Below are 25052 nucleotides of genomic sequence, written 5' to 3'. Positions count from 1 at the left end.
TTGGCTCTGCAGTAAGGACTGCAGCTGGCAAGCCCTTGGATTCAGTTCCCTTCCTTGCTCCTGGGAAGCTTCCTTGGAAGCAGCCTGGCGGGAGCTGCTGTGCACTGCCACTTTAAGGCATGCACGCACTTCCAGGCTCAGGTCCTGCCACTGCTGCAGCACAGGGCGAGATCTTCTGCTTCGGGGCTCTGGACTGCTCACTGCTCTCTGCTCTGTACCACTTGGCTGCTTCACAGACGCCCAGCCAGGGGCTCAAGGCTTCCTCCTAGCGTGGCAGAGTCCCACCTGGTGCTGGGGCAGCTGCCACCATGGAAGCAGCACCGGGCGCTGCTGCAGCAGCAGCAAAGCCTGCAAAGTCCAGCAAGAAGTCTCGGATGGTGAAGCGGCACACCAACATCTACACCTACCAGGAGCCGCCCCACAGGTAGGGATCCTCCTCTCTCCTGAAGTGCAGATCTTCCTTATCGAGCAGAAAAGAGAGATTTTGTCTGTCTTTTATTTAGAGTGCAGTAACATGAAAAAGAAGAATCACTCTTCTCTCTATATTTAGATGGATTTTAAAGCTGTTTTCTTTTTCCCTTTCTACCAGTCATACTCCCTGCTGCACCATAAGCACCTTCACTGTAATTCCACAGAATAGCAGAATAGGAAATCTCCATACCTTTCATATGTATTATGCATTTTCCTTGAATGTCCACAGTGGCCGAGGGTAGAGCCAGAATGTGGATTGATGGATACACAGTCTGGCCAAGTGCATCCTTCAAATGTTTTTACAGGGCAATAGTGAGGTTCTGACTTATTTCCAAGTGATTCAAAGATGTTGCTTTTTCAGCAAAATTGCAGAGAATTTTCCCAATGAAGACTCAGAGATGCAGTTGGAAAACTTGCTAGCTGGTTGATGTTGGAGGTGTTCGGTTCTGTTCACGCTGCTCTCACATGAAATTCCCTGTTTCAAACGGGACGAGAGAGCTGCAGCTAAGTGAATGTGGTGCCAGCATCAGAAGATTTAATAATCATCCATAGAAATCTACATCAGAGCACGTGTAATTTTTACAATTTAATTCCTGGTGCACTGTGGTCTTGTGCTTCCATCCCCATCAGCAAAGAACAGGAGCAAAGGGTCAGAATGTGCTAAGCCTTTGTTCCCTCTCTGTTTTAACAAGGAAATATTTTATCACTATTAAAATCAAAGATAAAGGCTGAGAGTGCATGGAAAGTAAATGAATTTTAAGTACTTCTGATGGAAAAGTTTAGATGGCACTTTGTTCCAGAAAAATATGTGGAAGATCTTGTTAGCATGATGTACAAGCTGGAAACACTCAGAGGAAAGACTAGAATTCAGCTGGGGAGCATGGATGAGTTAGTGAGCAGCAAGAGGTAGGGAGGAAGAGACACATCCCATCAATGTGGAAGTCATCCAGATTATTTATCAACTTTGAAACAACAGGGTTCTGTGAGTTCCCTTATTGCTGTTAGGTGGTTCTTATAAACTGGATACTGCACAAACCAACAGATGATGGGGATCTAGGTGGGAATAATTTGTCTTGTTTTTCCTCTTGCGGGGTGTTCAGCAATTCAGATGAGGATATCAGTGAAGAGAAGGCTAACAGCCACGACCCAGAGCAAGTCTTCCAGAACATCCAGTACCAGAAGGAGGTCATGTCCAACATACGTTGCAGGCCGTGGCCGATGAGGCAGAAGCTGCGGGCGCTCAGGTAACAACACCAAACAGTGCAAAGGGTGCGTGCCCAACATTTGGACTAAATTCTGTCATGTCTTTCACATCATTATATGCTTGGGATCACGTTATTTTCTTCCTCTTCATGTGGCATCTTTTTCTTAAAAGCCATCTGATGCGAGGGTAGCATTACAGTCCTGAGGAAATCCCAGCAGAGTCCTTGTTTAATCTTGGAAGCAAAGAGATTTTGAGGGTGGAGGGGCACTGGCACAGCTGCCCAGAGCGCTGTGGGTGCCCCATCCCTGGAGGTGCCCAAGGCCAGGTTGGATGGGATGTTGGGCAGCTGAGCTGGTGGGGGACCCAGCCCATGGCAGGGGGGGGAGCTCGATGACATTTGAGGTCCCTTGCAACCCAAGCCATTCTATGATTTTCCTCAGTTACACAGTCTGTGACTCTCTGCCTTCCTGCTGCCCCACAACTTCTGTGTCTATGAGTTTCCAGTGGTCCCCATCCAACTGCTGCTGAGGTTAAAGACTGTATGAGCAGCAGTAGGATCTGACTGTAGGATCAGATGAATACGCACCTCTTGGAATCTTGCAAGAGCAATTCTTTCGTATCCACATAAAACGAACCACACTTTAATGACAATCTTATTTTAGGCATTTTGGTTGTGCCATATTGGGTTAAAAGGACAGAGAGGAAAAAGAAATAAATGAACAGACAACCCTTCTTGCAATAAAAGTTTTGAATGTCAAGTTTTCTCAGGCAGAGCTCTCAGTGTTTTTAATGTGACAGTAAATCTTCAATAGGAAAAAAGCTTTGCCTGCTTAAGGATTTCATAGGGAAACCTAATCCATGGCAGTGTTTCAGAGCATTCTGCTGAAGCTGTTTGCTGCTTGTGCAGAACTAAAGGCTCAGAGCACTGGGCTCAATGTCAAGCAAAATTCCACCTTCTTGTGCAGACAGGCAAAGGAGATTGTGCTGAAGTACGAAGGGAGGCTCACTAGAACCAGAGGTTACCAGGCTGCTGGTGCGGAGGTATGTCTGCTTTTTCTTAAATTATATCTCTTCTTCATACTAAAAGTTGTCTAAAGTTTTTATTCACAGATACGTATGTTTTCTATGTCATTCTGATTTCCAACTTGAGAGCTCTACTGAGGAAGAAGTAGATAAGAACTTGTTTTTTGGCTTTTTTTTTTTTTTTTTTTTAATTGTGAATTTAGTCATTACAATTTCTCAGGCTAATTTGATGTGTGAGGGATAAATCTCCTTGTGTTAACACATTAGAATCGTCCTTCTCAAATCATACGGATATTGATGTCTGCCAGAGAGGGTGATGGGAATGGGATGCTAACAATATGATGTTAGTATTCTCTGAAGAGCAATTTCAGCAGACCATGGGGCCACAGTTCAATAGCTGAGCATGAAAAATGTGTCTAGCTTTTAGTTTGGAAGACAATCCTGCAATAGCTTGTTGTAAATACATTGTTGAAGAATTTTGCTTGCATCATATTCGAAGAATTTGAATCTAATCTTAGCAAATCTATTTACACAATTGAAAATAGACTCTGGCCCTGATTACTAGAAACTAATAACATGCAGGAAACTGTTCCTAATATGCAACCAACAGAGAAGAGTTCTTTGGTCATCTAAGCAGTCAATAACATTTGTGTCATCACAATGAGTAGACTTTTCACAGTGCAATGTATTTCAATTCTAGAAGTCAGGGTTATAATGGTAAAACAGAACACCATGCATTTTATTCATCTGAACAAATGAGAGGCCACATGCATAACTGTCATCTTTCCTTGTTCTGCCCTTGTGTGTAGAAAATGCAGTGGAAGTAGGATGCTGTAAACATAAATACTGTTTTATGTCTTGGACTTCAGTGGAACTAGGATGTCAACCAGGAAGAGGAGTGTGCTAAGGGGCTGCGTTGCTAAGAGTCTGCATTGGTAATCAGACACTGGGTTTCGTTCTTGTTCATATTCCTCTTCCTATGACAAAATCAAGGCTTTCATCCTAGAGTCTGTATCTAATCTAATTGTCTCTACTGTGTGTTTTTGCTTGAAGATATTCTGCAAGGGATATAATTCAGAAGTTAATCAGGACCACTCATTATGTGTAGGGTAACTATATTATTTCTTTAAGCACAAATTAAAGAGTGTAACAGGAAAACCCCTTCATAATATTATTAATGAAAACGGAAGCTAAGGAGCCCTCCCACATCGTGTGCATTTCTAAATCTCACCATGCCCATCTCCACCCCACAGACATGGTCTGAGATGATGATAAAGAACACTGCTAGTATTTCTTGCAATACCAGATGAGAGACACTGATGCATTTCTTTATTTTCCTTTTTTTTTTTTCCTCTCCATACAAAGTTATCACCTTTCTTTTCTTCTCTGCTTTTTTTCTCCCACAGCTTTGGAGGAAGTTTCTTCGACTGGCATATAATTTTGTGGTGCTCTTTATTCCTTGGGAAATGCGAATTAAAAAAATTGAGAGTAAGTATAAGGATTTAACAGGATGGAACTGTAAAGCGTTTGATGAAATGCTGGGTCTTAAGGTTCATGTTTGGATTTACTGAATCAAACAGTATTTGGGAGGAAGTGTTAAACGCGACCTTCCACCCACAGTATGACTTTGATGTAGAGCTTCACTTTTTTTACTCCTCCTGATGCCTTAGGCACTGCACAGATCTCATTGATGATCTTAGTGTGGTGTAACCAAAAAATTAGCAAATATAGAAATAAGAAATTTGCCTTGTCCATTGCAGCTTTGGTTATAGTTCATCACAGTCTGTGGTCCAGCATCCATGGGTCAAGCCCAGGACCAAGCCGTGTGAAGGCACCTCAGCAGTCCTAGATTAAATCAAGGCAGCCCTGAACATCACATCAGCACTTAGGTTGTGCTGCTGTGCTTCCGCAGCAAATGGAATTGCTGCATTACATCACCCAGTGCAGCGGCTTCTTGAGTAAATACTGCTGGTAATTACAGATTCATCCAGCAGAGCTTTGGGCATAATCATATTTTCCTCATTGACACGTTGATGTTTTCTCTACCTCGCTGTTCACACTGCATCGATGAGGCAGGTTTTTCTTTTGCTTAGATTTCAGGTAATACTTAATGAATAAACAGTGGGAGCTATTATAGACTGTGCTGCTCAGATAACTTTTTTCTATGGTTTAAGGTCATTTTGGGTCTGGAGTTGCCTCTTACTTCATCTTCCTTAGATGGCTATTTGGAATCAATATTGTACTTACCATAATGACAGGAGCATTTGTAGTCTTACCAGAGGTAAGAACACGTTGCTAATATTTACAGAAACATGCTTGCTTACCCGTTGTGCTTTCCTTTCTGAATTAAACAAATGCCACACTTAAAGGCGTACATCAATTTGAAATGCACAGTTTCAAATGAATTATTAAAATAAACACCATTATTAAGAGGGTTCTACATTTTTCTGCCAAAGGATAATTTTGCTATTAGTGTTAGAGATTATATTTTGTCAACATAGTACTAATGCTTTTATAGAATATGTTTGTATCCGATTACTAAAATGGAGAACCAAATCCTAAAAGCTACAGTTGGTATTGAATATGCTTAGGTCTTACAAATGTGATTTATAGGCAGGAAAAAAAAGTAACATCTCCCTCCAGACAAATTGTTGTTCATTAGAAATTATTTTCTAGAAGTTTGAACAGCCATTATTTTGTTTAGATCTTGCATGCAATTTTAGGCTATATATTAACTTTGTGAGATAATTCATAGATAGGATTTTACCTCAATCTGTGCTTCAGATTACATCAGAACATTACATCTGTGCTTACATGCTTACATCAAAACATGTAAATATCTGATTTTTCTTCTTGTTGGCTAAGCCAAAATGCAAAAAGCCACCAAATGAAAAAGTGAGCAAATTGAAGTGATGAAGGTATTCAGTTTCTTACTTCATTTTTGTGAGTAGACTTAATTAAAAAAAATAATGAGATGAAACACTGTCATATGTAACTTAAAAATACTTAAAATGGACAGTCAGCTTTAAAATGCTTAGTTTCTAGCTTAGGAGAAGGAATGACCCTTTGTGGGTCAGACAGGTTGATGCAATGTCAGAGACCTCTTTTCTCCTCTCCCCAGCTACTGGCTGGTGCACCGTTCGGCAGCACTGTCAGCAAAACCATTCGCCCAGAAGACATGAAAACTGCACAAGACCTGGACACCATCTGGTCACTTGGGGCAAGGCTAAAACCACTCTTTATTGTTCTGTTACTGCTGTTTGGTTGTACCTATTTGTTACCACTCTTACTTACAGACTCTGGTCTCTGCAGGGCTACCTCCAGTACTCCGTTTTGTTTTATGGCTACTATGGCAGAGAAAGGAAGATTGGGAAAGCAGGATACCGGCTGCCTCTCGCCTACTTCCTGGTTGGCATGGCAGTGTTTGCTTACAGCTTCATCATCCTCTTAAAAAAGTAATATTTCTCACTTATGGCTATCCGTAAGCTTGCATGTTCAGGCAGATGTTAATGGCACACTTATCCCATTTCCTCTGCATTTATTCTGCACGGTTCTGTTAACCTGTTTGCATCTGCTAATGGTGGGAATGCAGATGGAGTTCAATTCTAGCTTGCTCTTTGTCTTGCTGATGTTTATCTTGGTTCTCCCTTCAGTTTCTCACTCCATAAAAGGAGGGTAACATGTGGTTTGTATTTGTACAGCATGAGGTGCAAGTTTCTTATGCTTGTTTCTAGTATATTGTTCTGACAGAAACATCGATTTTAAGTATAATGCTTTTCAGCATTACTATTCTCACCTACTGAAATACTAATACAAAAATTGTGTCATAGGAGCAATATAGCCTTTGCATTGTTTCAGCTGATAGGTAGCATCCCATTCATATTAAGCTTAATTCCTGTGCTGTTTGAAAGCCAGGAGGTAGGAGAGAGCAAGACTGCAAGTGCTGGCCATAAAATCCAGGAATGTGCAGTGCCGAGAGGGAGTGAGGTCGCTCTGTCCTCTTGGTTCACTTTCCCTTCCCTTCTGGATGTCTACTTGGCATAGTGCAGTCTAATGCAATTTTTAGTGTTGTTTGTAATAACTACATTTCAAAACCAATCCTTCTCTTTCCATCCATTTTTATTCTGCCTTCCAGCTTGATCTGAGGGTCACTGGTGTTCTTGATGCTGATTTACACATCTGCAGTTTCAGGATGCGATTAGCTTTTCTCTTTTTGATTTAGCCCACTGACTTCTTGCCTGCCTGGTTACTGTTCCCCATATAACATTGTCCATTTGGCTGCCCTTCCTTTCATAAGCTATTAATCTTCATTTCATTTCTTAGACTTTGCAACATTCTGCCCTTTTGCCTGAGCCGACTAGGTGGGTTTTTTTTTTCCTTTTTCCCAGGGTCTGTAAAACATCACTAGGTTTCTATTTAACAATAACATAATTTTTGAGGATGAAAATAAACAGAAAACAAAACACGGCTTTTGCATGATCACTAGTTTTTCTGTATCAGTATCAGTTCATACAGTAATAGCGATAGTATCTTCTAGCTGAACCCTAGCTGGTGATCTTAAAAATGTTCACATCTGTAGTGAGATATACATGCTTAATTTGTCAGGTATGAAAAATGCAATCAGTGAGTCTCTTCTGCACAAGAGCAAACATCGAGTTCATTCTCAGAACCTCACCCCACTTTATTTTCATCATAAAATTGCCAGCAATTACACTGATTGCCACAAACTATTTGCACGTCTAAAAAGAAACTGAAAACTATGAACCATCCCAGTGATTTGAGATACGTTTTCACACACCAGCTTCAATCATTTTTTGTTTTTCTATTCACAGAATGGCGAAGAACTCAAGAATGAGTTTAGCAAGTGCTTCCGATGAAAACTACACTTTCTGTTGGAGGCTGTTCTGTGCCTGGGATTATTTAATAGGAAACCCTGAGGCTGCAGAGAGCAAAGCGGCTGCCATAGTTAACAGCATTCGGGTAATCTGCCCCTCTACAAATTATTTTTCTGGCTATTTTGAAATTAAATAGGCCTTTCCTCTCATTTCTTTTTGCTCTTTTTTGTTTCCTGGCATTCACCGGTGGATACATTTGCCTGGGGGAGGATATCACACCTCCCTGTGGTACTGCAGTCACATTGCACTTGCTGACACTGCCACTCCATTTCATAAGTCTCTTCTATCCCTATGTTAATACAACTCTTCTGTCCCTGTTGTGTTCTGTTTATTGCCACCATATGTGTGATAAAAAGCTAAAAAAATAAAAACAAATTTGCTTGTGATGCAGTTTCACTGAACAGAATAAAAATTACGTTAATGATGTAAAAGCATGGATACATTTAATCTCTCCATAATAAATGGTCCAGGGGAGTACCTGGCTGCATCAACATTGGAAAGTTTTTTATTATTTTACTTGATGCCTTCTATGAAAGATTAGCATCATTTTGGCAGAATGCTATTTAATATATATTTTTTTCTTTCAAGGAAGCTATATTGGAAGAGCAGGAAAAGAAGAAAAGCAAAAACCTGTATGTATGTAAGATTGGAGGCACTTTCCAAAGCACTGCTTCAGTGCAGGCAGCAGGGCTCTGTGATTGTTTCATGCCTATAAAAGCCATGTTAGAAAAGAGCCCTGGTGTAATAAGGCAGCCTGCTATATTGGCTGGGTGATTTTTGTTTTTCAGGGCAGTGACAATCAGTTTAAGAATTATTGCAAACATCCTCGTGCTTCTCTCACTCACTGGAAGTATTTACATCATTTACTTTGTCGTGGATCGATCCCAAAAGTTAGAGAGCAAGAAGAGGGAACTGACCCTTTGGGAAAAAAATGAGGTACACCATATTTGTCACCGCTGTGTTAGAAGCAGGATTGTTGTCTCAGGGCTCTCAGTAGTGATAGTGTGCACTGAGGTGTAAACTGCAAGCGATGAGCCGGGAGAAATGAGCAGTGGGAGTGCTGAGCTGTGCTTACCTGGAGCTCTGCACGCCTGCTCCTTTTGTCTGCACCAAGGTGTCAGCAGAGCTGGCGTGGGCAGCAAGCTGCTCTGAGACTGCAGTTCTAGTTGGCTCTTATTTCATGAAGACAAAGTTTGAAGTCTCTTTTCTGCCCATGATTGAGCTGAGTGAACACTGAGCTGAAGAGCTAGGAAGAGCTGTTAGAAAGGAATCAGCTTTGACAATGGCTATTGATGTCAGCTGAAGAATACTGCATGTTCTGTGAATATTTTTATTCAGAGGAAGGAGTGGATGCTGAGAATAGGAAGAAAATGTGTACAGAGAACAATTCATCCATTTCAGAGGACGATACTTTCTTTGTATTTCCAACGTGGTGAATTTTGATATTCATAAGCTAATAGCTTTAAAGCTAGAATATAATTATCTACAGCAAAGATTCCTGAGTGATATGTCAGGTCTTCAATCTTGGGTCCCAACTGCAGTTATTACTAATGCCAATGATAATTTTTCAAAGTATATTCTCCAAGAAAAGCAGTCACAAAAGCACGTGCATCAGCAATACTCCAATCAGCAGTAAAGGCACCATAGGATATCAGCATGCGAGGCTACAACAGCGCTGTGCCTTTCTGTTCTGTAGGTAAGCGTAGTTGTGTCACTGATTACCATGATTGCACCCTCTGCTTTTGAACTCGTGGCAGCTCTAGAGATGTACCATCCAAGGACCACTCTTCGCTTTCAGCTTGCAAGGTATGGACATGATACAGTGTAGAAAGAATGTGAAGAACAAGGGAGGAAGAAGAAAGTTCTGCTGGTGTTTTATTTCTACCAGACAGGAGAATATATTACAAGTTCATGGGATGTCGATAACCTATGTCTTACTGTTTTCAGAGTTCTTGTTCTCTATCTGGGAAATCTCTACAGTTTGATCATTGCTCTCCTGGATAAAGTGAACAGTATGAGTGACAGTGTAAGTTTAATGTTTGCTAATGTGCAAAATGAGTCGACTTTACAACAGAAAGAATTCCATCCGTAGTATATTTCAACTCAGGTGAAAATTAGTGTGAAATCCAAGCATTACAGCATACTACAATTTGAAAGGATTGTGACATTTATTTTGTAATGTTCACTTATGAATACTTGTAGTCGTTTGGATAACTGGATCCATTTGATTGCTGACGTGTAGAGAAATAAATAATATATTTACGTGCATTCCTCAATTACTTAAATGTCAGCGTTTTAGGTATTTGGAGGTACTGGACCTAAAATCAGCTTCTATCACTGTTCTAAAAAAATTTCCAACTGCATTTGTGCTTTGGCAGCTACTATAAAGTCACCTAATTGCTGCTTGAAAACATGTGAAGTGTTTTCATGTGTACATATGCCTTGTTGAAGGCATGAGGCTTTTGCATGTATGCAGGTGTAAAGAAAGAGAGAAAAAGTACAGGTGAAAATGCAGTTTTCAAGACATTTGTTTTTTCAGGTTAACAGCAATTCAAGTAATTCTATCCCCTCTTTTGCAACTGGAACTCCTCCTAAAGAAGGCAATTTATCTGCAACTATTTCTGATGCACAAATGAACAGCAACAAATCTCACGCTCAAAGCTTGCCAACCTCTGATTCACTGGTTAACAACACAGCTTCCTCTAGCTCTGCGCAGAATCAGTGCTGGGAGACCTACGTTGGTCAAGTATGTCACTGTTATATTATTGAATCTATTTATTCCTAATTCCTCTTTCACCAGAAGTTAAAACCATGTCATACTGTGTTCAGTTTTAGAGGTTTTCTTGGTGTAAATTCCAGAAATTTAGCTAAGGGCTGTATAGAAAGAGGGAAGATTGCACAGATTGATATGGCCACACAAGAGCTTTGTTTGTTGTTCAGTATATACAATGTGCTTAGTGTTGTACAAGTGTCCTTAGCCAGCCTTCAGTCTCTGTCTTCTGCACAGGCAGATCTCTACTGATGAGTGATGCAGATAGATTGCATTTTAATGGGATGCGTATTACAAAGGTTGTCATTTGATCCTGATGTACTTTGGTCACTGTCAGTGCTGCACTCATCCAGCGCCCAGGCCACTAAACGAAAAATGATGCTAGCACATTTCTGGCTTGCTTAGTTCATTGTTCCAGAGTGAGCAATATCAAAGGTCTTGTTTGATCATCAGGAGCCAAATTTCCTCCTAGGTCTATTAGGCTGACTTCTGTTCTGCCTGCTGCCCTCCCTATTCCACAGGCATCAGGTATTTTTTTGAACTATTCTTTCTTTTCTTCTTTTACAGAATGGGTTAGAGATCTTTGTTTTTATTTTTAGATAATCTTTTCTACTTAATTGTATATTTTCAAGGCTCAACTAATTAAGGAGCAACCCCATTAATTTGTAAGCACTAAACAGACTTCTGTTGTGGCTTGGTGACCCTACTGTCATTGGGCTGTGGTTTTTGGTGAACAACAAGCATTTCTCCTTGTGAAGGACTTATTAAGTGTCTATTTCAAGAGTCAGTACGACAAAGGATTGGGTACAATAGAGAAAATAGCTGCATCCTGTCTATCTAGATAAATATTCAGTAGGCTCATTACAAAGGTTGAGACCACCATGCCCAGAGTTTTATTGCTGCAAACTGTAGAAGGCACACTGGAAGTCTAATTATGTTTGTTCTTTACATTAGAGCAAAGACAAGGGTAAAGTCAAACAGGAAATGCATATAAGGAAACTTTGTATAAAATCATGCTTCATCAGAGTACTGAGCATGATCCAAAATATGAAATGCAAGTATAAATGCAAAAGAGCTGTATGCAAAGCAGTTTGTTTCCAGAATGACTCAATATGTTGGAATAATATGTTTTACAGGAGATGCTAAAGCTGTCAATCATTGACATGATATTCACAGTTGCGAGCATCCTGCTAATTGATTTTTTCCGTGGACTGTGTGTCCGATATTTAAGTGATTGCTGGTGCTGGGACCTAGAAAGCAAGTTTGTAAGTACAGGCTTTTATTTTATGAAACAAAGATGCTGGTGATGGGTGGGCTCCTTCCCATAGTACTGGATGTTCTGAAAGCCTTTTGATAGTATTTACCTATTTCTACATAGCACAATCTATAAAGGCACAACTCGCACTGAGTTTTATTTGGAGAGTACAGGATAAATGCTGAGATGGGGTATTTTTCTCAGGCCTACTCCCATGGCTGTGGTGCACAGACTTTTGTCTTTCCCAGAATGAGATTATGGAACAATCCCATAGAAAATGATGAGTAATTTGTTGGCCTTTAGAAAAACAGAGGGAACATGTTGCATCCCATATCTTCCTTTCTTAGCTGTAACAACTGTCCATAATAGAGACAGTGATCCAAGAAGGAAGGAAATTACTGTAGTATTTGGTTAGCAAGCAGCTGTTGGCATGAAAGGCTAAGTCTGTTCCTTGTCCTTAAGTAAACAAAGTAAACTAGAGATGAATTAGTTTATCTAATCCCCTGATACTGAGTAGGTTTTACTGGGTTCTCACTGTCTGCCAGAAGGTGGTATTTGATCCAGACATTTCAGGCCATGTGCTGTCTGAAAATGGAGTAAGCCAAACGATTCTAATAAGTGATCCAGAAAAAAAAGTAAGAGTAAGGTGAAATATTTATCCTACACTCTGTTTCTTGTAGCCAGAATATGGTGAATTCAAAATTGCAGAGAATGTACTGCATTTGGTCTACAATCAAGGAATGATCTGGTATGTAATCCGCAAGTGATCTGATTGATTGCAAAGTATGACAGTTCTTAATGAAATGTATTCCAGCAAGATACTACCAGTGCATTCTCTTACACTTTATTATATTAAGAATTTGTCTGTTGCTAGTGACTTGTTGCTTACCTATTCTTTTCATGCAATGCTTTGCTGTTAAAATTGCTGTGGCAACACTGAGCACTGACATGACATTGTTCTTCCAGGATGGGAGCCTTCTTTTCACCTTGTTTACCGGCATTCAATGTCCTCAAGTTGATTGGACTCATGTACCTGAGGAGCTGGGCTGTATTAACGTGCAATGTACCACATCAGCAGGTTTTTAGAGCCTCTCGGTTAGTCCAAATAAGAATGTAAGATAAAGAATAAATGCACCGCAGTCAATGGAAATGTCTTCTGTGTGCAGAAACAAAACAAAAGGAGCTTTTAGTTCTGAAAATTGACAATCAAAATGGACAGATATCAAAGGCCTGTGAAGAAAAAAAATTAGTTACCAAGAAACTGGAGAATTTGGAGTTACAGCAGGGTACTTAGATACACACAAAAGAGACTCAAGTGGGATTGAATTGCCCAAAGCTGGTTTGTGATTGTACTGAAAACATCTAGATATTCTCTCCGAAAAGGGAAGGTATGAGTTTCAATGGCAGTATGCAGGGCAGAAGGACTCGTAGCAAACTTGGCGTTTCACAGAGGAAATCAAGCAGTACCATCAAAAGTATTTTTATTGTGAAAGTTAGGGGATAAACAGAAATCAAACTAAATAATATGTCACAGAATATTCCCAGACCAGGAAATGCGGCCTGACGGAGATCATTTATTTCCATACCAATCTGATTAAGTGCAATAAGCTCCATGTGTAAATCGCTGCAAGTTCTGTATCTTGGTGTTTCTTTTTATGAAAACCATTAAGTATCCTATTTTATCTGCTGCATCACACAATAGAACTTCCCCTTTTTATACTATCAGGATGAACTATTTTTTCAAACTGAAATAATTTAGGGCATCTTTACATCTTAGGAATCAGTTATTTCTAATATGTTTTGAAGATGAATCAAATTCTGCTTTTTTCTTATTTTCCCCAACAAATCTGGACAGTCAAGCGAGGTTTTATAGAACAGTGCTATAAACAGTTCTCTGACTGTAGCAGCAGTATCTGGAAAGCAGTACAAATAAAATTGTGACCATTAAGGGTCTATTTAAAGTGGCTCTGTTCAGACTTTTTAATCGGAACAGAATGATTTTGATCTTTCGGAAACGTAATCTTGAACTTGTTAGGTAGATGAAGACTTGCATCTTTCATGTTGCTTCTGCTTTTCTCCCTGATTAGGGTAATCTGAAACATTTATGCCTTCTTGCAGATCCAATAATTTCTACTTGGCCATGTTGCTGTTCATGTTGTTTTTGTGCATGTTACCAACAATTTTTGCTATTGCCCGATACAAGCCATCTTTAACCTGTGGTCCTTTCAGGTAAGTTATAACGGACTAATGAAAATGGCAATGATTTTATTTCACCCTCAATTAGTTAATCAGGTTCAACAATACCCAAATTATCAATAAATAGTAGTTTTTGGATGGGGCAATGCTTTCGTGCTGCCCATGTTTTCCAGTTTAAGAATTAATTAGTTGAATACCTCATCATCCTAAATGAGGTTACGTGTTTTGCATTATATACATGGTTCCACTAGTTCATATTTAAATGATGCAGTGTGCCATCAAGAAATTTATCACATATTGGTACCCTTCAAGCCTGGTCAGCGCTTTTGCACTCTTGCAAATTTGTTTAAAATGTAAGTAATGAACAAGTAGCCTTTAGCTTTTGTTTTTGCCTTTTTTTTTTTTTTTTTTCCTTCAGTACACTGTATATAAGTGGTCTTAGATTAATTTTTTTATTATTATTCAGTGCAACGCTGCTTAAAAAGTGGACACACCAAGGATTTTTTTACGATTTAATTTTATTTTTTCTTTCCCTGTAGTGGACAAGACAAAATATATGATATTGTTTCTGAAACAATTAAAAATGATTTTCCTGTGTGGTTCAACTCAGTGGTTACTTACATCAGCAGTCCTGTGGTGGTCCTCCCTGCGCTCTTACTTCTATTGTAAGTACTTTGTTTCTCATAGCAAATTTAACTCCACTGTGTTAATACTAACTTCATCTCTAGACAGTCTCATGTTGATACTGAGGAACAGTAACATTATTAAGCATATACAAAGAAAAAAACAACCTTACTGAATGTATGCTATAAGCATCGGATGGGAATGAGAATATGTTGAAAATAACCATCACCCTATTTTCAAAAAGCTGCTTCTGTGCTAAAGGAAGTTGGACCCTGTGTTAAAGGAAGTCCATTCTGTTGTGTTAAAGCTTACAATGCTCTTGGCTCCAGGAAGTTTTAAGATCCTTCTTCCCACTCAACAGCACCTCAGAAGATAATTTTCCATTTCCTCAGGGAGATTAGTTCTGCTTAGACTGAACTCTGTTCACAGGCTATCATTGAAAGAAGCTACTCAGTCACACTGATCCCTGACAAGATAAATCAGTTACGAAGGTCTGCTCTTAAGTGTTAATGTAATACAGCTTCCTGCAGACTATCCAGTGGAAGTCCTTTCTTATGCCAGACTCTAAATAATTGTTCACAGCTGGGAATTAATATTTACTTTGAGCTGTTGGAAATTCACTTTGCTTCTGTAAAGAATCATTTGCTTTGCAGGTGCCTTTCTATCATTTTTTCTCCATAAATAGATGAGCGCAGTTTGTTTTACCAGCTTGGTTTTTAGATTAATTGAAAGGACCTAAAGCAGTATTTACTATTTGTATCTTTTTCCTCTGTCGTATTTAGAAATGCACAAAAATTTACTGACTGCTTCAAACTGATGACTGAGTACCTACATAAATGTTTATGTTATCTAGTTCAGCCATAAGTCTGTTTCATTTGAAAGCCATTGTCAGGCTAGATCTGATGTCAGCTGGGTCAGTGTTAATGTAAGAAGGTGTTATTCCAGCCAGCCAACAAAATGACAGTGGAATGAGCTTACAATTTAGCTGTAGTTCAGTAACCTTGGGGTGAAAAAAAAAAAAAAAAAGAAAAGAAAAAAAAGTGGGGGGGAGAAAGCATCTATCACAATTTTCATTTTGAGTGTGTCTGGAACTGAAACAGAATAAGCTAGAAATGCACACAGGGCTACATGCATAATAAAAAGACTTGCAAAAAGCACAGGCACAATTCAACCTGTAGTTAAATCTGTTTTCAATATCACTTATTTGTCAAACTTTCATATATGCTTGCCTGAAAGAAAGTTATGATCCATTATCACAGTATAAAGGAAATGCTGGAACACAAGGACTGACTTTGCCATTTTGATGACTCATAAACCTTTAAAGAGAAAACAGTCAAGAGTGTTTAATGTGACTCATAATCACCTCTTTCACTTCTAGCATGCTGATCTATTACCTACAAAGTATTGCAAGATCATTGAAATTCACCAACAATCAGCTGAGAATGAAGATACAAGCAGTAAGTACAGCTCAAAGTACTTTCACATACAAATTCGTGGGTTTTCAAGGAAGTGCTAGCCTAACTAATGTCATTTTCAATATTTCACAATGTAAATCCATCCTGCCTTTGTTATCTGTATGCAGTACTGGATTTACTTTCTAATCCAAAATAACCTTCTCACTCTCCTGAATGTGTTTTAGGAAAGAACTGAAGATAAGAAAAAGGTGGTGCAAATGGCAGTAGGTAAGTTGTTGTGCTTAGGAAATTCCACTATTAATAAGGGATTTGGACGTGAAGATATTTTTATTTCTCATACACATAGGGAGGTTCAACTGTATTAAAAACAAAACAAAACACATGTTTCCTGTGTAGTCATACTTTTAGATGGTTTTTAAGCCCAGCTTGACTTAATCTTGGTAGTACTGAAAGCCAAGGCATGTAGTTTTCACTGAGATCTCTGTGCTGGGTATTTTCTTGCTTTTACCACCCACAGGACAGAACCTGGTAGACATTCCTGATGATTAAATCATGTCAGATTTTACTCAAAATTCAGAGGGTAGTAAGTAGAAGAGGGGAAAAGGGAATGGCTCCTTTGACCTCTCTAAGTTAAACATCTCATCTGCATTGAAGAGATTTCAGACTTAATCATCTACTGTGCCTGAGGGGATTTGTGCCTACACCTTTTACCTCTCAGATTTTAGACATGAGAAACTACATTAAATTCTCTGACCTTTGGGTAAATTTGAGCCAGTGCATTTACACAACTTCTAAATTTAGAGGCTTGGAGAGTTCCTGTGATAAATTCTGTTTTCTAGCCAGATTCCAGAATCTGGATGGGAGTGACAAAAGACCAGACCAAGACGGTGGTCTTATTAGCCAGGAGTCTTCTGTTCGGGCCTCAACCCCACGGAAGAATGGCAGTGTCTTGAACTTTGAATCTCCTGTGAGCAAAGGCACCAGAATACAAACCATCTCCCAGACTGTGCCCCACACCGTGCCCTCGAGTGATGCAGCAAGACCTGTGAATGCAACTCCCACAACTTCAGCTTCTTTAACGCCCTCAGTATCAAGTGTACAGAAAGCAAGAAACGACCATACCGCTAGCAGGCAAGACTGGTTTTGTACAACAGCTTGGGGAATTTTTTAAAAGCAGAATCATTTGTAGATACTATTCAGAATGCCGGTAACACTCCGAATATCTTCCGTTTTAATTATACTGGTAAGCATATCTCCTAACATTTTCTTCCCTTTTTTTTTATTTTTTTCCTAAAGGTACCCAAGTGTTGTGCATGGGAGTGCAAGTGAGCTCTGTAAAACAAAGGCCTATACACCAGTGACTTTCAAAAAACGTACCGAAGATGTTCACTCTGAGCCTCTCTTTAGGAAAAGCATTCGGCAGGTAAATCCAGATGCTTTTGGAGCGGGGGCTCCTGTTTTTGTGGGACGCAGACCACATGCTACCAGATACTATGTTGTTAATGAAAGTGAACCCCGTAAAAAATCAGGCCGTTCTACCTCCCGACTCCAAAGGCAATTCCGAATAGAAGAGCCAGAAGATATTGTTGAGTTGTATCCGCACAATATCAGAAGATATGTGGTTCAAACACCACAACGCATGTATTCTCCTCATCCCAGTGAAGATGAGGAGGATGAAGAGGAACTTGGGAGACGCTATATGAAAAGATCCCATCGCCCTCGGTCACTGTCTGACCTTCGCCCAGCACCGCGATTTTATATTGGGGAGCGTGCTGATGGCCATGTTCTTACAAGCAAAGACCTAGCCAAAGTGCATTACAAATCCTGGGATGATGGTTTTGAGCTAGACCTGGACAGACCTCCATATGCCTACAAAAAAGTGCACCTGAAAAATGTTGATCAGCACTATCTTGAGCCGCATGTGAAACCTAAAATGAAGCATATACTGGAGCAGTCTCTAACAGAATCTGATTCAGTTTCCATTGAATCGAGCAGTGATCCACAGAACAGCAGCAATGACCAATACATCCAGGTCATTCATAGCAAGGAAAAGTACCTGAAACCTGGGACAAAACTCACCAAAAAGAAATCAAAAAACAATACTGAACTAAATATGTCTGAGCCTAATGAACTGGTATGCTCAAATGTCTGAGAAAGTGCCCCAACTTTTTGTGTTTAGAACAGGTTTGTGCACAGGTTTGTGCAGTCATTGTATTTCCTGTTTAAGGTCTATTAGAATAACTACCACAGTCGGCCATTCAAGGTGGGAAAAGCATAATTAGTCCTGTGTTTCACTGTTAACTGTACCTTGCTTTGACATCATTCTCCTTTATTACATGTTATGCTGTTTAAAAAAAACAAAAAACAAAAAACAAACAAACAAAAAAAAAAACCAAAAAACTATTGGAAAATCAAAAGCAGTGTACTTGGAGCACTTGAATTAAACCTGTATAGAAGTACATCAGACAAGGCTCTCTGATGTGATTGCAGAAACATGCTCCCACTGAATCCATGCAGCAGGTAACCACCATCCTACAAGCACAGAACTGCTCCCTGAAGTACGGAATCAAAGAATTGAGTTGGAAGGGACCCTTCAAGGCCATCTGGTCCCACTGCCCCGCACTGAACAGGGACACCTACAGCTGATCAGGTGCTCAGAGCCCCATCCAGCCTGACCTGCAGTGTCTGTAGGGATGGGGAACCCAGCACCTCTCTGGGCAACCTGTGCCAGTGCCTCACTGCCCTTATTATAAAAAAACTTCTTCTTTATGTCCAGTCTAAATCTCCCCTCTTTTAGTCAGAAACCATTTCCCATTGTTTTATCACAACAGACACTGCTAAAGAGTGTCCCCTCTTTCTTACAGCCCCCTTAGGTTCTGAGAGGCCGCTCTCAGGTCTCCCCACAACCCGGGCTGCACAGCCCCAGATCTCAGTCTGTGTTCCATGCTTTGGGTCATTTCTGTGGCTCTCCTCTTGATGTGCTCTGGCAGGTTCACGTCTCTTCTCTACTAAGAACTTCAGATCTGAACACGGTACTCCAGGTGAGATCTCACACTGCAGAACGGAGGGGCAAATCCTCTCCCTCGCCAAGCTGACAGCGGTGCTTTGGATGCAGCCCAGGACACGCTTGGCTTTCCGGACTGCTAGGGCATGTCGCTGGCTTACGCCCAGCTGCCATCCAGAAGCACCGCCAAGCCTTTTTCGGCAGAGCCGTGTTCCGATCCTTTCTATCCCAGGTCTCCTACTCGTTGCCTATGGAGGCTGGAAGTCCATGCAGTTAACCCTCCGCCGCGCCACGCCGGGATGTCGCAGCCCTCAGGTGAGGGGGAGGTGCCGCCATCGGCCCACGGGGGCGGTGCAGCGCGGAGCCTCATAGGCGTTGTGCGAGCGGCTGCCCCGCCCTCCCTGACCATGGACTACGCGGGGCTCGCCGAGTCGGCGGCCGACAAGATGGGGCTGTACCGGCGGGACGCGGACGGCTGGCGGAGCTGCCGCCGCACGGTGAGCGTCGGGGGATGCGGGGCGGTCGGGGCCGTGGGGCGGTCAGACCGGCGGGGCGGCTGACGGCTCTCCCTGCCTGCAGAACGAGGTCGCGGTGTCCTGGAGGCCGTCCGCCGAGTTCGCCGGCAACGTGTAAGTGAGCTTAGCGGAAGGAAGCGGGGTCGGGGCGAGGCGGGAGCGGCAGCGCGTTCGGTTTCGTTTCGCCTCGCCTCAGGTACCGCGCCGAGGGCACCGTGGCCGCCCGCCCGCAGCAGGTCTGGGAGTGCATCAAGCCGGTGGCCGGAGGGCTCAGGACCCAGTGGGACCAGAACGTGAAGGACTTCGAGGTGGTGGAGGCCGTCAGCGATGTGAGTGCTGAGCGTGGGTTTGGGGACTCGGCGTTCCTGTTTGTGCCGCTTACGAAACAGCCGACGTCGCTTGCGGGGAAAGGGCTGCGGTGTGCTGGGATGGGGGATCCGTGCCTCTCCGTACCGTTATGGGAGTAGATTGTATCTGTTCTCTTGAAGGGCTGTCTTTCTGAAAGACAGCTTTATGTTTTGGGCTAAATACGATGTATTTTAAAGATAAGTAAACTTATATCGCTGAAGGTATTGCACTACAGTGTTACCGCTGCAAATTGAGGCAAGCTGAATCTCTGTTAGCAGTCTTTCCTGTTCCCTCACAGATGTTTAGAGAATCATGGAGTGGCTTCGGTCAGAAGTGACCTTACAACCCACCCAGCTCCACCCCCCTGCCATGGGCAGTGTGCCCCCACCAGCTCAGGCTGCCCACGGCCCCATCCAACTTGGCCTGGAACTGCTCCAGGGATGGGGCACCCACAGCTCTGGGCAGCTGCGCCCAGCCATCGCTGCTCTCTGAGTAAAGAATTTCATCCTAACATCTAATCTAAATTTCCCCTCTTTTAGTTACTGGAAATATGAAGGTTTCTGCAGCACAGAATCTGGGTATCAAGTTGCTTTCTTAAGCGACATGTTACAGAGAAGGTATCTTCATGAAAATCCTGAAAAAGAGTAGTGTTTTAATTGTCCACTGAGCACATGTGTGCCAGATCTGCTTTTCAGCATCTTTTGTGGCATCTTTCCTTAAACAACCTGGGATCAATGCAACATTGGTGTGTTTTCCTTCATTAAATAATTTAATTAGCATACCATGGTGCCTTTTGCCTGTGCTGATTTTCTTTTTCTTTTTCTTTTTTTTTTTTCAGTGAACAGTGTAATATAACTCCTTCATAAGTTCATCAAGTGTAACTGAAAGAGTACAAGAAAGCACAGGGATATTTATGCTGTACTTTTGGAAACATCAACTGATGTAAAGTCCTTTGTAATTTCCAGGCTGTCTCTGTATGCAGAACTACAACCCCTTCAGCTTTCATGAAGATTATTTCACCAAGAGAATTTGTGGATGTGATCTTAATGAGGCAGTATGAGGATGGGACGATGCTATCTGCTGGTAAGATGCTTATGTTTGTGTTGTAATCTTGATTAAAGGATAAAATATTTGTGGTCTCTTTGCATTGTTCTTAGGCATAAGTCATATTCTTTTGTAGGTTTGTTTTTTTTTTTTCCATCTTCACGCAATTGTTTGCCTGCTGCAAATCACTGCTTTTATTGCTTCTTCGCTCAGCTGCCCAATTTTCCCCTGCCATTCAGGAATGGTTAGCCAGAAATTCTAATTCCTGGAGTATTGCTCCTGGAGTGCTCCTTCTTAGCAGTGAAGTGGTCTATACCTCTGTGCTATGGATTTGTTGGAAGCAACTTGGTTGAAACCCAGAGATCAGCAATGCACTTAGGCGGTGCAGTTTCATGAACACTCTCTCAGGGCGTCCTGATGCTTGGTTCAGAGCTCAGCAACAGTTACTTCTGAATGTAACACTTCTTTGATTTCTCAGGTCAACAGCCCCAGCAGTTTCTACTTCAATGGTAGTTTCTGTGCTTGTATGATGCAGCCCAATAATAGGAGCGTTATGCTGCTTATTCTTTTCAAATATGTTTTCTTAGAGTGAATGTGCTTCTCAGCTGCTGCTTTGAGTACAAAGGACTCTTTCCCATCTCCTGTGTAAATGACATAATTCCTGAATGCTTTTTCTTATAGCTACCAATGTGGAACACCCACTGTGTCCCCCTCAAGCAAATTTTGTGAGAGGGTATAATTATCCCTGTGGCTGCTTCTGCATACCAATTCCAGGGTAAGAAGAGATCTATTTGACCACTGTATTTTGAACCCTTTCTTACCCATTGTGCAGTGTGTTTGTGTGTATGTGGCTATCTGCAATGTGTAGTTCCTTGGCAATGACATGTTTCTATCTTCCTGTGACATGTAATTGTTATGACTGAGTGCCTATTCTGTTCTCTTTTATGCTGTGAGTTCTCTTCTTTGAGAGAAGTTCTGAATGTTACAAGAACTGTTGTCACAATTCTTGCTGACCTCTTAAATGGAGATTCAGCAGAGCATAGGTTATGGTCTTAATTTTGGTAAATGTGTATCTAGCTGTTTGTTACAATGCCATAATTTGTAAACAGAATCACGTACTCAATAGGGCCTAGCTTAATTGTAATTTGACACACACATTTATAGAAATTTAAAATTAATGTCTGTTGTTTGTTTAAAAAAAACTAACTTAGAAATATCTATCATCACATAGTTCATATATGAGAGTCATTGTAAAGTCCTTAATACCTCTGGCTATAAAATCATTTGCATTGTCTTTCAGGGAACCAGACAGGACCCAGCTCCTCAGTTTCTTTCAGACCGATCTTGGTGGCTATCTTCCCCAGACTGTCGTGGATTCTTTCTTTCCAGCTAACATAGCTGGATTTTACAGCAATCTGACCAAAGCTGTTAAGGCATTAAAAGCATGATGAGACCAAATGCTGACATCACCAGCTGAGCGTAGGAAATGAACTGGCAGTTTGAGGGTAGTGATCATGAGAAGTAGGAAGTTGGCCTGTAACACTTTTCTGCTGACAAAGATCCTCGGTAAACTTGAAATTGTTCAAAGTAGTGCATACTTTTCTAATAGGATATCCTTCATTTCTGTAATTAGAAGATGTCACACTGGAGGCAAGAAGAATCCTGCAGGCAGCACTGCTGGCTTTCTGTGGGAGACAAATATACTAGATCTGTTCTTCATCAGAGTCTGTGATTATAGCATAAAATCCACTCTACCAGCATTAGTCAGGTGCAAGCAAAACAGAGTTTCTCTGAAGCTCTGTGCAGACTCCCATGGAACAATGTTCCTTAACAGGCAAATAGGTGGCTCTTCTGATTCCAGCCCTCACAGAGCTGCTAGGATGTTTCAGAAAAGTCAGAATGAATTGGATTGTGTGTAGGATCCCACTTGTTTGTTCCCACAGATGTAGATATTTGTGGTAAATACAAGTTAAGTGCTGCTTTTCCTAAATCAAAGTCTAGCAATGCAAATCAATTAATAGGTCTGTGGGTTGGCCTGTAGACACTTTTCTTTCTTCCCCTCTGTACCATGACAGTCATTTCCACAGCGTCAAACCAAACTGCGCTGATAGAGTGGCAATAAATAAAGAGGATTGAGCACTTTACTTGCCTTGTTTTTTTTAACTGCACTTGAAATACTCAGGTATTTCAAACACTTTTCAGCTTCTTGTAGTGAGAGGTCTCAACAGGTAAACAGTCATTTCTGTAGCTCAGTCATGACTTGGCAGGCCATCTCTTTAATACTCTCTTTAATACTTACCTGACAGCACTGACTTGGGAAATCAGCTCCTGATCAAGCGTGTTGTGATATGTGCAGCTTTTAAAAATATTTACGGTGCTGGTTACCGTGGGAATGTCAGACATTGCTATGGGTTACATAGAATTACAAAAGGAAAATTAATTGCTGTATTAGCAATTGGTAGGTTGTGATTTTAATGCTTTAACTTGGTTACTTAACAAAGTTAATATGCTCTGCTCTTTATCCGTGTATTTGTGTTATGTTGGTGTGGGGCATAGGTTTGCATACAAAGTGTTCTACTGTAATTCTCACCTTGTGGAATAGATTTTTTTAGGGAAGCAGTTTTTAATTCAGTCCTTTTTATGTACAAAGATGTAAAAACTTCTATGAGGGTGATGAAATAAATATTTTTTTCTGCTGTACCTTGTTGTCTTTCCTGCTATATCTTCCTGTTTCTCTTTAAAATTGTTCCTCCTACCCCTTCACAGGGTACCTTGAAGCACCACTTGGATCTCCAGCATTTCTCAGAATTCAGTGCAGCGAGACAGCAAACAGCCTTCCCTTTAATTTGCACTCCCCACTAAGTGGGGATATAATGTTTTGGTGAGGGCTCTCATTCTTGACTTCTTTGTCCATGGCTGGTCCTTGTTTCCTATTTAGTTTGCTGCTTTCTGTGCTTAAAGAAAGGTAACAAATTCAATGAGGAGAGAGATGGGCCCTGACGTTACAGAGGCTCATACTTACTTCCCTAAATGTGTTGCAGGTTTTAGTATCAGGCCTCATGTTAAGTAACTGGGCAAGTCTTTGCAAGATTGTGGTTAATTTAATTTTCAGAAGGTTCAGTGAATGGAGCTCAAGTCACCACTTGCTGTTCCTGCAATTAAACCTTTTGCAGATAGTGGGATTTTTTAATTAGTTCTTTTTAAACATTTGTTATATTTTTATACTACTCTGAACAACAAAGGTGGTGGTTGAGGCTTTTCATTAAAATAACTTCAGGCTGCTTTTTCTGAGTGCTCAGTGTGTTCTATCCAGAAGCAATTAAGAGCACTTAACATTCATCCTTCTGCCATGCCAAATCAGAGATGCAAATGTCATAGCAAAGATCATCCTGTAAGATCTTGGAGTGCCTCCAGTGAGATGTGCTGCTTCTGACAGTGTTTGCACTTCTTTTGATCCTGACAGATGACAGGAAACAGAGGCAAAAGAAAACACTGAAAGTGAGGTAAGAAAAACACAGTTGGAAGAGGGAGAAAAAAAAGATCCAACTGACCTTGGTGGTTCTGTGTCAGTTTTTAAATTGTTTTGGGTGAGGACACCTTTGGCAAATGACACTGAGGTAATCTGAGGCATTCTGTTCTCGTGGAACTCTATACAGCATATGGAAAGTGGTGCCAGAATACATGCAGCAGCATTTGCTGCGTAGTTTTGTGTCCAAATCAGTGTTTTCAGAGTAAAAGTTTGAATTCAGAAGGCTGAATTTCTAAATACTGACACTTCCTTACAAAAATTATACAAAGGTATTTAAAAGTAATGTGCACTCTTGTTTCTAGATGGCCTTGCTGTTCTTGACTCTGGTCCCATAAGATCTCTGACCAAAGGAATGTCAGAAGAATCTTCATTCTATTGCCCTCAGCTTCCTGCTTCATCCTAGCAATACTATGAGATGCTCCCTTTATTTTTTTTTTTGTCCCTAGTTTGGGTGCTTGAGTCAACACAGCTCTTTCAGCTGCTAATAGAAAGCTATCCTAGTCAGTTTTAGGCTGTTCTTCAGTTTGAATAGAAACTTTGGAGTTTTCCAGGGCACGCTGTATTTTTGAAGTACTAAGTTGCATCCTACTTCCTCTGCGTTTCACAGATGCTGTGTTACTGTCTTTCATTGGGGGTGTGCACATTCCCTCCTGTTGGGAAGATAAAGCGGCAAGCAAAACTAGTAAAGCAGAAGTGAACACTTTGTTGCAGGATGTGCTCTCAGTCTTTAAGAGAATGGCTTAAAATAAGAGTACTATC

The 25052-nt window shown here is 41.0% G+C and overlaps 2 protein-coding genes across 2 annotated transcripts; both read left to right on the top strand.

Moving 5' to 3' along the window:
- Window positions 1–224: 224 nt before the first annotated feature.
- TMC3 (transmembrane channel like 3) lies at window positions 225–18220 on the top strand. Its single transcript, XM_042824429.1, has 22 exons — window positions 225–424; window positions 1572–1715; window positions 2641–2716; window positions 4105–4186; window positions 4873–4979; window positions 5820–5918; window positions 6011–6153; window positions 7531–7678; window positions 8182–8225; window positions 8382–8529; window positions 9290–9399; window positions 9541–9619; window positions 10133–10339; window positions 11500–11628; window positions 12299–12366; window positions 12585–12713; window positions 13737–13847; window positions 14354–14479; window positions 15817–15895; window positions 16078–16120; window positions 16693–16984; window positions 17150–18220. The coding sequence occupies exons 1-22, from the start codon at window positions 309–311 to the stop codon at window positions 18003–18005; spliced, it is 3336 nt and encodes a 1111-aa protein (XP_042680363.1). The 5' UTR covers window positions 225–308; the 3' UTR covers window positions 18006–18220.
- Window positions 18221–19264: 1044 nt separating this feature from the next.
- On the top strand, window positions 19265–23464 carry STARD5 (StAR related lipid transfer domain containing 5). The gene is made up of 6 exons (XM_042824493.1): window positions 19265–19354; window positions 19437–19486; window positions 19569–19701; window positions 20686–20803; window positions 21446–21539; window positions 22065–23464. Exons 1-6 carry the CDS (start codon window positions 19265–19267, stop codon window positions 22210–22212), a joined length of 633 nt encoding a protein of 210 aa, XP_042680427.1. The 3' UTR covers window positions 22213–23464.
- The last annotated feature ends 1588 nt before the right edge of the window (window positions 23465–25052 follow it).

The sequence above is a fragment of the Centrocercus urophasianus genome, unplaced genomic scaffold (genome assembly GCF_019232065.1).
Source record: "Centrocercus urophasianus isolate 14NV4802_14NV808 unplaced genomic scaffold, USGS_Curo_1.0 seq_23, whole genome shotgun sequence".
In the NCBI taxonomy this organism is placed as follows: Eukaryota; Metazoa; Chordata; class Aves; order Galliformes; family Phasianidae; genus Centrocercus; species Centrocercus urophasianus.
This window is presented reverse-complemented; position numbering and strand designations above follow the sequence as displayed.